Raw genomic sequence first — 12987 nt, 5'->3', positions numbered from 1 at the left:
ATCTCCCCTGGTCTGTCTCCACTCTGACTCCTGCAGCTCCAGCTCTGACTTTCTTAACCTGCCTTGGCCATACAGACAGCGACTGACTCATCACAAAGAACGCATGTCATCACACAGAGCGCACATCAGGCCCACAGCTCTTAATGTAAACACCAAGTCATTCATTGCCATTTCCTGGACTAAATACTGCATGTCATGACAAGGCCTGATGGAAAGCTTCCCGCCTATCCTGCAGAACAAACTTCTGTTGTACCAGACACTAAATCTGCTCTTTGTTTTCTCTCTTTGAAGGCCTGAACAGGACAGTGCATTATTTAAGCTTCATAATAACTCACTCTGGACATGACGGTGACAACACAGCGCTGCTTATTAACATCGTGACCAGAAGGGAGGGTTCATACTGCCTCAGAAAACAAAAGGAATAAAGAGAGATCTTCAAATGTGAAACATTATTGGGATTTGATGTATAATATGGCTGTCACTCTTTTTTCACAATACACAGTATTATAACAGACTACACTACGTGCGATGAGAAAGTAAAGACTGGGGGATTTTGAAAAGAGTTCAAAATGTGAAAACAAACTTATCTGTTGGAACTATTCAGAAGTTTCACATTGCATAAACTCAGGATGATATCTAGCCTCATGAGGTCTGCTACTTGTCAAATGTTAAAAAAAAAAAGCCTTGCAGCTCTTCTATGCTTACTGAAATGAAATGCACCTTTACTTCTGCAGATAAGGCAAGGATATTCTGACTGAACCATCAATATCTTGTATGTTTTGCTGATTGTCAGCATCAGCAAAAAAAAAAAAGAAGAAGAAGAAGAAAAATGCTCGAAAAGCAGCGAGATCAAACTATCTCAACACACAAAACTGCACTTGTGGAAGTTTTGTGTGTCAGGAAACAGTTTTGGAATTGCAGAAACAATAATGATAATGAATAAAATGAAATAAACTGTATGTTCAATTTATTAAACATATAATTTATGTTTAGGCTGTTCGTGGTTTGAAAACCAAACCACGAACAGCCTATGTGGACACTTTGCAGATTGCAGCTGTACAGAATATGGGTGTCCTGATTTTAGCATATTGACTACAAACTACATAATGTATATTCATCTAGGAGTATACATTATGTATAATTACAGTTTGCAAAGGTAAAAAGGAAATAATGTTTAAAAAAAAAAAGTCCTAAACCGTTTATTGAAAACTTGCAAGTGCAAGTGTTAGCATTTCAAGCTGATAATCTCCTACTACCATACTGGATATTAACTTGGTGTTTGTTCATATGACAGAGATACTCAACATGCTGTTGGAGATGTTTTAGGTGATGATAGCACTGTATGCTAATCACAGGATAAATCACTATCCTCATAAGAGACGGTTCAAATGGTAATGTAAGTAGAAAGTCGATGTCTAGCTCACATACTAAATTTTTCTTTTGGTGCCATGCAGTACACATCAAGTGACGGGCACCATCAATACTACTAGAAGCAATTATTTTGTGTCCAAGATAAATATTTGGACCTAAAAACCTAAAAAAAAACAACAACAAAAAAAAAAACATCTGTTACAAGGAACACCATAAACAAGGAGGCATAACCACTACCAGCATAGTAGGTAACAAGTGAGCGAGTCTCAGAGCACAATGACCTTATAATTATCAGCTTTCACCTAATACTCTGTCTGCCCTGATCCTTTGTTTGTCTGCTTTTGGCAAGTTTGCTTTCCATCATTGGTATTCAATGATGTGTCTTCCATCATGCTTCATTACTGCCCATAATGCACTCAGCAAATATTTCCAAACTATTTCCCTCTAAACCAAAGACCTTCACACAAACATGATGCCACTTTCATTATCCACATTTGATACACTTTTGCTATTTTTAACTTATCAGTTTCCAGTAAAGCACATTGCTGTGGTTTGTAGATTAAGTTCAAAGTCAAATCCTGACATTTTAAATGACTACTACTCATGTGACCGCTAGAAGATTTCTTCTGCATCTTGTTCTATAAAAAAAGCCAAATATGCTCGTACTGCCTTTTTTTTTTTTTTTTTACAAAGAGGATATTTGGGATATTAAGCAATTCCTGGAAATCTTAAATCTATGGTACAAGTGCCTTCTCTAGAATGACAGCATAAACACAACAGATGTTTTTGCTCATCATGAAAGTATACACTTTAAACCAACTGTCAACGATACAATTTGAACAACATAAACCAGCAGACACAGTAGAAAACACATTTTTCTTGACTGAGCAGTTCACCCCGTAGTTGAATGTATCTCTCCAAATAATACAACAAAAACGTATACTCCAACATTTAATGCAGAAAACTTTTCATTCTAAACTGCATAAGACAATGTTCGGGCTATAGTTCCCCACATCAGGTTTTCCAGGGTTGTTTTGACCATAGCAATGAGGCATAAATTTGATGTGTTTGCAGAAAAAGAAAGCTTCATTAAGGCAGTTTGGGGATAACTGGCCTGTAGGGATACTTGGCTTTATTTTCACTGGATTTAAAAAGCTCTGCTTCAAAACTCCCAAAACATCTGATGGCTAATTAACTCCTGCTGTCCTGGTCAAAACAGTCAGCTATTTCAAAAACGCAAGCGCAACCTGAATACATAATAAGCTGTGGGACAACAGGAAGATAAACAGTCATTAAAAATCTTGGGCAACAATGAAATATTGACTGAGGTTTCTGTCTGTGATGAGTAAACAAAGTTAAAAAAAGAGGGTTACATAGTTCTTCTTTTTTGTAGTTTGGAAACAGTAAGTTGTGATGTGGATATCAAACACTTTGCTGGGTTGTCCAACATCATTGTGAGCTCGTTCAACAATGTGAACCGAGTCCTCAACAGGACATCATTGTACCTCAGCGGGGTCATTCCCCCCCCTCCCCCCCTCCTCCCCCCTCCCCCCTGAGGGAGATATAGAATTGCACATTTCCTATTCTTGGTGAGTGTGGGTGATGTGAAACCCCATCTTACCCAGCTTCCACCTGGAAATTATTTTAGACAGTGATTTATTCCTTTTTATAAGTTAATTAAAAGGCTTTCCCTCTGTGGTCCAAACATTGCTCCTGACAGCTATTCTCCTATATAAGATTTTAAGTAGTATGACTCTTTAGCCCCCTATATAGTAAATTAAATGCATCCATTGTATCTTTTAAATGGTCAGCTTTTTATTTTCCCTCCCTCCCTTCCTCCTGTTTCTGTTGATCTGTGCTAGTCAGGCTAAAAGATCTCAACGGACAGACCTGCAGCGAAAGCCTCTTTCCTCTCTGATTTTTGGAAGATGAATTTCCAAATGGGTCAGTTCCTCTGAGGTTCTCCCAAAGGAAGACAGCAACACACAGACTATTTCAATCTACTGCCACACATGTAATGCTTCTTTTCTTTTCCTTTATCATCTTGAAGTGCATCGGTTCGCTAATATCACTGTTTCAAAAGCACCTCAAGCTAAACACCGGTGGAATATTTCTGGAATGACCTAAGCCCGCAATTCACCACAACACCGTTAAGCATTAATCAAGCAGCGATGGCCTGCAGGCAGCGAGCTGACCCGCAGCCCGCTGAGTAAACGTGAGTCCTGCCACCGTCAAGCTGCACGAACAATGCTTCCTTTGTGCCTCCGCTCAACTAAACTCCACCATCAACACACCAGACTGTTGTCACGGCAGCAGCATGTGGACTTGAGCTCTTGAGTTTGTTGTTGTGTACCTCCTGGACCGCTCAAGTAATAGAAAGAAAATCAGGACGGGCATCCTGCTAATATTGTGAAGTTTGCTTGTTTCGAGCAATTTATTACAAAAATAACTTCCAAATAAGGATGATTTGTCAGTGGGATAAAATTAGGAGACAAAACAAAGCATCATGGTCACAAATAGAAATTTAAGTATATTCACAACAGATGCTTATCCTCGTAGACTGAGTAAAAAAAAAAAAAAAAAAAACATTTCAAAAAGCTGAATTTCTACTACTCGTTTCTGGCAAATGAAACTTGCAATCATTTTAAGTGCCTAAACGGGGCCAAAGTTTAAGTTGTCTCCTTTCCAAGTCTTAATAATACAAATCTGGGTTTGAAAGGATGTTCAGCTCAAACCATCTTCACTGTACTCTATCCTTTTTGCCAAGTATCTTGACCTGACAGCACAACCCAAAGCTTCCCTTGCTCCAAAGCAGTTAAGATGTTCCTGCTTTGTTGACTGTTTTTAATCTATTCTGCCAACCTAAGTCATGTTTTCACAAGGGGCAGTAATAAATTAACTAGGACTCTATGGTCAGCAAACTGCTGGAATAACAAACTAGGAGTGGTGTGCAAAAAAAGGCAAAGTTTGCAACCATTTTTTTATTCATCATTCTAAAAAAAAATTTAAATAAGTTATATATTCCTACATAAAACTCTCCAAAATCGTAGTTCGGTTTTCTCAGTTGACTGGTTAAGTGGCTAATGCTTAAGGGAAGGAATGTATAATACATTTGATTAGAAATTAGAAAAAACAGAGAAAAATTCACAAGAAAGAAAGACATATTTGCAGAATTGCTCCTTTACACTCAAAAAGCAGACATGGAAATAATAATTTGAAATAATAAGTTTTCAAACTATGATGTTACTAAACAGCTAAATAGGCAAGTCAAGGTTGTGTTCAAAGCCGTGAGTGTTGGGATGCCATATATCCCACAACTTCACAAGCATACAGTTTGTGAGAAAGTAGGCAAATAAAGAAGTACAAAGAGCTTTTTATTCTTCCCACAATGTGGGGCAGGAGCAACAAATGTATTGTTCTACACCATTTTATGTGTTTTTTTTTTTTAGTGTAGGGATTTGAAACATCTTTAGCTGTCTTAGATTACTACAGATTTTTTTTCATTATTCTCTCAAATTTACAAACTGGTGCATGCTGTGTCACAAAACCAGTCCTTGGATATTATCCACCCTATTGATGTAAAGCCACAAATACAGGTTCTCTGTCTGGAACAACTGGGAAAAACTAAGAGGACAGTAAAATTAAATAAGCTACGGTGATGAATCATTGTGATGGATAATCATACAGGTTGCAATGATGACAATAGTAACACATAATGGTGGCAGCAATATGCCAAGATGATTCTTTTCCTCTGACAGAGGTGCAGGAAAGACGTAAGAAATTTTGGCAATATCAAATGAGTTAAAGACAGGCAATCCTGAAGAAAGGACTACTAGAAATTCCAAAACAAAGTTTTGAAAATAGTTTTTATCAAAACATGACAAGCCAAAACAATCACCCAGGGCTACTATGAAATAGTTTTGGTCAAATCATAATCAGTGTTTTCGAATGGCCTATTCAAATTCAAGGTGAATATGTGGCAAGACTTGAAAATTGATGTGCAAACCTGGACGAGACATGATAAAAGACAAAAGCTAGAAAGTATTGGCCGAAAACACCTGTGTCCCCCAGGGCAGACAGAGATAATTGGTAAAAGCTTAATTTTACCAGTAAAAGTTTTTATTGATAAAACAAAACAACATCAACAACAAAAAAAAAGATTTATGATTTCTCAGAGCTTCAGAATGAAGTGCTATTTTGCATTGGTCTATCATTTAAAATCAAATAAAACATATTAACATATGTGGTTGTAATGTGAAAAGAACTGGTGAGAGGGGTCTAAATAGTTTAAAATTATTCTGAATTTGTTCCTTTTTCTAATATTGGAACCAGAATCCAGTATTTTAGAGAAAACATTTATTTAGTCTTCATTAAAACAAACTGTCCTCTTCACAGTCAGTCAATTATAGAGACACGTGTGACTTAAAACCACATACACACATTTACACCTACAAAACAGGCAAACTTCGTACACGACGGCCGCTTTCTCCAGATTTGAACCTATGACCTTTCTGCTCCGGGAAAACACTAACCAGCAGTTCACCGTGCAGCTTGAACATGAATAATAAAGTTAAAGTGGGAAGTGTGTGAACATCTGACAACAAGGAAACTCCATCGTTCTGCGTGTGTGTGACTTTGAAAATTCAGTCCTCCCTCCCTTCAGTAATGCAATCATGCCATACATCTCTGTCACCACATGGTCACACCCCTCTCCTGCAACCTTTACAGTCTCTCACTCACTGCCACACACACACACATAGATTGCACACCTATCTAATGGAGAGAGAGAGAGGGAGAGTAGAGGTCCTGCATGGAGGATGTGAGGAGAATTTTAATAGCTTTCAGTCTGTCCTGCAAAGGCTTTGCTACTTTCCTCTCCCAGTGCAGACCGAGATAATTGGTTTCACCTATCAAATGAGATCCCTGTGTTAATCCATGTGTCTTTGTGTTTTTTGTGTCATATGCCCTGTAGGTTACATGCAGCTCCTTAGATAAATTAGTGTTCACAAACCTGCAACAGACCAAGCGTGTTGCATAGCAGCAGAAGCCCCAGTCCACGTGAAACAAGCGATTTAGAGGAAAATGCACGGCAGAAATAAAAAAATAAAAATAAAATAAAAATACACACTCACTTGATGAAATAACTGGCTCCTTCTTCCGTGAAGCCCTCTTCCCATCCTCTCGGCAAATCTGCAAGACGAAAAAACAAAAAAAAGAGCACACTGAGCGGACCCACCACACAGAAAGAAAGCACGCTGCAGCAACAGTGTCCCGCCGGGGATCCCGCAAATCAGATCATTTATCTGCAGCCTACCTGATCGTATCATGTGTCCCGAGTTAACAGGCTCGCCGGTGCGTGGATGTAGCCAAGTAGTGCTACGAGTTTTATCGCTGCAAGAAAGACACCTGTTACTGAAGGGGTAATAAAAAATAAAAAAAAAAAAACAGAAAAGAGCCAAAACAGACTTCCACAGGGAGGGTTAAAAATGCCCCGCAAAGTAGGTGAGACCCAGAGCCGCTCACTTAATAAAGAAGACCCGTCCATCTCTGCAAACTCCGTACGACCAGTGGTCAGGTAGAGTGTCCCGTCCGAGAGGTGCCGCCATGATCCCTCTTCTCCGGCTCGGCTACTGCCCCCCTCCCCGTCTCTCCCCACTCCGAAGACTTTTTTTTCCATGGAGTCCAGATAATACCACCTCCAGGGCAGCGGGGTTTTTTTTAAAGGGGAAGAATACCAAAAAAAAAAAGAAGAAGAAGAAGTGAGCCACACACAAACACCACCAAAGTCCTCCCAGCTGTTCGTTCACAAAGCAGAGGTCTGGAAGAAGATTAAGTTCATCCAGAAAAAAATATTTAAAAAGTCCAACCGGAGAACGATTGTTCCATACTGCGAAAGTACTGAAACTCTTTGTGCTGTTGTTGGATTTTGTTACATTACAACAACGAACAGCGGTGTATTTTATTTGTGATGTGACAAAACCTAACACAGAGTAGTTGGGAAGTGGGAGGAAAAGGAAACTTTTTTTTCGCAAACAAAAATCTGAAACGTGCATCATCCAAATGTATTCATTTCCCCTGAATCAAACTTGATTCAACCACTTTTTACTGCAATTACAGATGTGTTTTTGTGTCTCTACCATTGCACATCTTCACAACAATTACTTCTTTTTTGTCAGTTCTTCTTTGCAAAATCGATCAGTCACATTGGATGGAAAGAATATGTCTTTTAAAGTCTTTCCAAAGATTCTCAGTTGGATTTATTGTATGGCTGTACTTTTAACACATTGCATTCAACTCTACTCCATCTTCTCTTTATTTGCTTAATAAAACCATTTCCACATTATGGTTCTACCACTGCCATGTTTCATCGCATGGATGCTGTGTTAAGGTTGTTTATTTTCCAGCACACATTGCATGTAAGCCAAAAGCGAGTTTGCTGTGTCCCCCTCGTGGCATGTAGAACACTGCAAAACGGGCTTTTTACTACTTACAACAATCTTGGCACTTTTCTATCAAGACCAAATTTATATGCACAACTAATAGTTGTCTTGCCAATGACAAATGCTTCTCCTCCTCCTGCTTCTGTGATTAATGCTTTATTTACCTTTAGAAGAAACATTAGCATTAATGAATGAAAAATTCAGCTTCTTTGGAAATGGCCTTTTGTGGCTTCCCCTCCAATAATGACTGTCATTGACTTGTTCTCAACATCTGTCAAGTCAGCTGTCTTCCCTGTGACTGTGCAGGCTACTAACCCAGACCGAGAGACCATTTACAGGCTCAGGAACTTAGGCGAGTTAAGTGGCTGATAAGTTTTTTCTGAGATATTTTACTTTTAGGCTTTCACTACCTGTAAGCCATACTTATCAAAATGAAACAATGGACCCAGTGTAACATACCACCTAAATATTTTATGTGCACGTTCAGAATACCTTAGCAAGAAAGCCAACAAATCCAGATGAAGCATATGGCCTTGATGTCCATCATCTGCCAAAGCATATCTACGTTTGGTGAAACTATTTTCTCAAGTGTGTGTTCTTGCAGCAGTTGTATGGAGGACTTATAGTTTGCCTGCTTCAAACTGCCTTTGCTGCGGTCATGCCTTAAGGACAGCGGACTTGTCTGACCATGACACATTAAAAAACTGCTTACACTGCATCAAACAGGCCTGCTCAATTTAGCACTTCTGTCAATAAATTGCACTTCAGGGCTGGGAAGGCAGTGTTCAATGTCAGGGCATAGTGTTGTCACAAGAGTTATTTTACTGAGCTTCGAGAGACAGGTGGCAAAGTGTTACATCATCATAAAAAAGCTCTTTTACTGGGAATAAATCATGTATTTGAAATTAATAAGTAATAGTTCCCTCTGGGTAATATCTTTTCATTGCATCCCATTGATTTGTCAGTCATAGAAAGAGTTGAAACAATGTCTCATCTCTGGGTGTCATGAGTTTTCTGTAGAATGTTGACTCCATTAAACTTTGAGCGACTTTTGATGGGAAAATGGGGTCAGAAAAGAGATCAACAACACAATAAATATTTGATTTATGATTCACTTCTACGTTGGCTTTGCTGAAATGCTACAGAGTGGTTTATGGCTCTGTTCCTCAAAGATAATGGGAGATTAAACATTTCTTTGTGTGCCTGAGAAACCAGCTCACTAGAGAGGTTGGGAGGTGTTATGTATTTTCCAGGCACATAGTGCTATTTTATAGCAAATCCTGGTAACTGTACAGTATTTTCATAGCAAATGATAGTAACATGTTACTGTCATTTGCTATGAAAATACTGTGTAAAAAATAATAACATTTGGCTTTGTATCATAGCTGTATCTGATAACTTGAAATTGGCTTCTGTCACTTTAAGAAGCTGCTACCCTTTTCAACAATCCTATTTCAGCATGTCATCACAACTATACTTCTCTATTATGCCGTTTACAATCGCAGTTTTAGGAATGCTGGACTGAGAAGTAGTTGGTATGGTAAGTTCAGCAGACATGCAGTTCCACCAGGTGTTTGCTAATGGCTGCCGCCACTAGTCTGGAGGAGCTGAGTGGGGGGAAAGGGGAAGCTTTACTGATGCACTCAATACTTGGTCTGTTCTCCTTTTACATGCAATAATGCAGCGTGGCATGGAGGTGATCAGTTTGTGGCTCTGACATTTTTTTTAACCTTACTTCCCCCCAGCCCCCACTCAACTTTTCATTAAGGTGCTTAGATGCATCACTTTGTGAATAGCCAGCTTCTTTAGCAAATATATTTTGTGGCTGAAAAGTCAGAGTCCTCCCTATAATTGGGTCATAACACAAGATTTCTGTTTAATCATAAAACATACTTTTTTTCATTGGTCTATTATAATATTCTATGTTTTTAGATTAATTCAATTTGGACTTACCATTAGCTGAAAACTATAATTGAATGAACCTGAAACTCCCCACGTCCCCCAGAAAATATCACATTATGCTGTTAATCGACAGAATACGTATATCAATTTTTTATGATATTGTAATTCTGATATATTCTTCATTTCAATTTATTTACCAGCTATAATCCCAGACCATGCCATAGACAGGATACACATGTAATCTACTTCTCAGTCATATATAAATTATACATTGTGTTCCTAATATGACACAACGTCAAAGCAGCACCGCATAAGTGCAGCAGTTTGCATGAGGAAATTTACTGCATCTTAGTGCTCTGCATGCAGTGCTCTGCATTGTTACAGTGGGTCAACTTAAGAACAGAAAAGATTTGCATAAACTAAAAACTTTTTTAATTAGTCTGAAGCTGAACTAATCAGCATTACATTTTTGCATTTGCAAAAATAGACGCCCATCCGTCAAGTCGTCTGCGACATGAAGGGTAGCAGCAGGACTGTTGCATTGTATACTGCAGCGTAATCATGTCGTTGCTGTACTCAGTTGCTGTTATTTGACCTTGTTATGATTTATCATCGTTTCACCATACAGACCTTCATTTGTACATACTAATCTACTCACAGAAAATACATACACACACACACACACACACGCACACGCACACACACACACACACACACACACACACACACACACACACACACACACACACACACACACACATGCAGTTGCTGCGCAGTCCAGTGCAGATATGCAGTGGATTCTCTGCTGCTGAATCCTGCCTCTGGGCTGCCAGAGGTTCACAATGCAGCAAGGTGACTCAATGTTATCGTCTTCTCCTCAGAGAGTCTCTTCCTGCTGAATCACGGCTTAGTGGAGGTGCTGAGCAGAAAACGAAACAAAGATTTCTTTAATCTCACTTTGTAATGATCTGCAGCTTGTTTGGTCTCTAATTTATCTGGCACAACCTCTCATCGAAAATCATTACCATCTTTCTCTGAGATGCTCACGTTTAAAGTGTCCCTTAATGCCAACAGTGTAAGAAATGCTCTCCAAATGAGAGAGTTTTACCAACACAAGTGTAATATTTTAACAGTAATCTTCCTTTTTTTTTTTGGCCTGCAGCACATTTAATCAACATATAGCTGTTGATGAAAAAAAGAAGAAGTGCTGATCAGCGTCATACTCTCTATAGAGCTTTTTCTCATTTCCAATTTGGTTATGATCTTAAGACATTGATTAATTACCTCCCAGCTCACTGAACTATTACACTGACATCTACAGGGCAGGAATGTTACATTTAGTCATAAGCTCACTCATCCAGAGAGAAACTAGATTTATTACCTTGCTGTGCCCGCCAAGGCTCATAAATAGTAAATTTTGATTTTTTTTTTTTTTTTTACGTCAGCAGTCACAATTTTAGTAGAAAGATAATATCTATAAAACTAAGTGCCAATCTTTATCTGAGCTGTGCCAATCATATGCTGCTAGATACTGTAGGGGAAGACGAGATCGTATTTTTTATTTGCCACAAAATCAACAAAACAAGGATTTAAATAGTTGTAGTAAGACTCTCAATTAAACAAAGTAACAGAAAAATAAACAATTTTGTTTTGAAGAAAATAAATGTTATTCCTATTTCTAGCATAGTAAAGATCAGATATCACTTTGATGCTATATCTTCAGAACAGTTTGAAGCATTAGAATTATAGCGTAGGATAAATTAAGCACAATTCCGCCCTCTTCTGGAGAGACAGCATACTTACATGCTAAGCCTTGCTAATTTTTTAAAAATATATATATTTTTCATTAGATATTAACTTGGGATGTGATCAACTGTAGGAAAATCTATTACAGACAATTAAAGACAGGATTTCTTAAAATAACAAAACATGATTACAAACTTTACCCAATTGATAAGTTAAAGTATACAAATTCAAGTCAGTGTAAAAAAACAATCATAATAACTTCAGATCATTACTTTCATTGGCCAGAGGATGATAATTCAGCTGTGAGAAGTCTGCTCATCTGTAAGCAGAGCCACAAGGTCTCATGTCAGGCTTCCCCAAGAGACCGTTGAGCAGAACTACAGAGGTGGACTTGGACCCATTAATCACAGTGAGCTGATTCTTAAGCTGAGTGAAAGCTTGGACCGCAATGCAGTTTGTGGGATTCTGCACACAGAAGTTATTTTTGGAATAAGCAAAGCAAATAATGCCGTTTTCAACACTCACACCTTGTAAATGTCATGGAAACACTAAAACCTGATTAGAAAACAACAACAACAACAACAATAATAATAATAATAATAATAATAATAATAATAATAATAATTTAAAGCCATTTTCACTGTTATGTTCTATAAAAATCCTGTCAGTTAAAACGCTACTATCAAAGATTTTACTAAAATAATTTAATCAGGATGATAGTGTGAAATTTGAAAATTGTGCTGATCATTACAAAAAAAAAAACATACGCATCATAATTTATAGATATCTTGGGGGTTTTTCTCACTGTCAGAAAAACAAATACCTTCCGTTTTAAGACGGTTAAAATTAGCAAAATTATTTCTAATTACTAAGTGCCACAATAATGAAAAGGAGAATCTGTCAGAGATTTGTGTATTCATACCTTCGAAATCAAAAGGTACGAAAACATACCTTTCCTCAGGATTTGGCAGCACTACATTTGAACTATCTGACTTGGGACAAAAATTTTAGGTTTCCTTCTATAAGATTCTCACAGTAATTTGCTGGAATTCTGGCCCATTCCTTCTGACAGAGCTGGTGAAACTGAGTCAGGTTTGTAGGCCGCCTCTCTTGCACACGCTTGTTCAGAGCTATCAACAAATTCCCAAGAGAACTGGGATCAAGACTTTGAGATGACCACTCCAAAATATTAAGTTTGTTGTCCTTGACCCACTCAGAACTATGTTGGCCGTATGGAGGTAGTTGTCCATTTGACCACAAGCTTTAACTTCCTGGCTGATATCTATGTTGCTTCAATATTTCTACATAATGTTCTTTCCTCATGATGCAATCTATTTTATGAAGTGCACCAGTTCAGTGACTCAACCAACTCAATGACTTGCAATCAAACCAGCACAAACAATTTGCCAGTCATCTTGGAAATGGCAAAACTATGAGTGACTGAAGTGGAAAAATATGTGTTTAAACTAAGTATAAAACGTTACTGAACATAATTATTGGAATTAGAAGCACCATCATTTTATATCAA

The 12987-nt window shown here is 38.0% G+C and overlaps 1 protein-coding gene across 2 annotated transcripts in view; it reads right to left on the bottom strand.

Moving 5' to 3' along the window:
- The window catches only part of plekha7b (pleckstrin homology domain containing A7b), a 77358-nt gene extending 69863 nt beyond the window's left edge, over window positions 1-7495 (bottom strand). For both annotated transcript variants that reach the window (XM_088004268.1, XM_088004269.1), the window contains exons 1-3: window positions 6895-7495; window positions 6686-6762; window positions 6504-6561 (exon numbers count right to left, since the gene is read on the bottom strand). In XM_088004268.1, coding sequence (XP_087860394.1) covers window positions 6504-6561; window positions 6686-6762; window positions 6895-6977 — 218 coding nt within the window. In that variant the 5' untranslated portion in view covers window positions 6978-7495. The remainder of the gene's footprint in view (window positions 1-6503; window positions 6562-6685; window positions 6763-6894) is intronic.
- Between the last annotated feature and the right edge of the window lie 5492 nt (window positions 7496-12987).

The sequence above is a fragment of the Poecilia mexicana genome, unplaced genomic scaffold (assembly GCF_051168715.1).
Source record: "Poecilia mexicana isolate PSO_F unplaced genomic scaffold, ASM5116871v1 scaffold_3, whole genome shotgun sequence".
NCBI classification, from domain to species: domain Eukaryota; kingdom Metazoa; phylum Chordata; class Actinopteri; order Cyprinodontiformes; family Poeciliidae; genus Poecilia; species Poecilia mexicana.
Note: the sequence above shows the minus strand (reverse complement) of the source record. Positions and strands in the feature narration are given on the sequence as shown.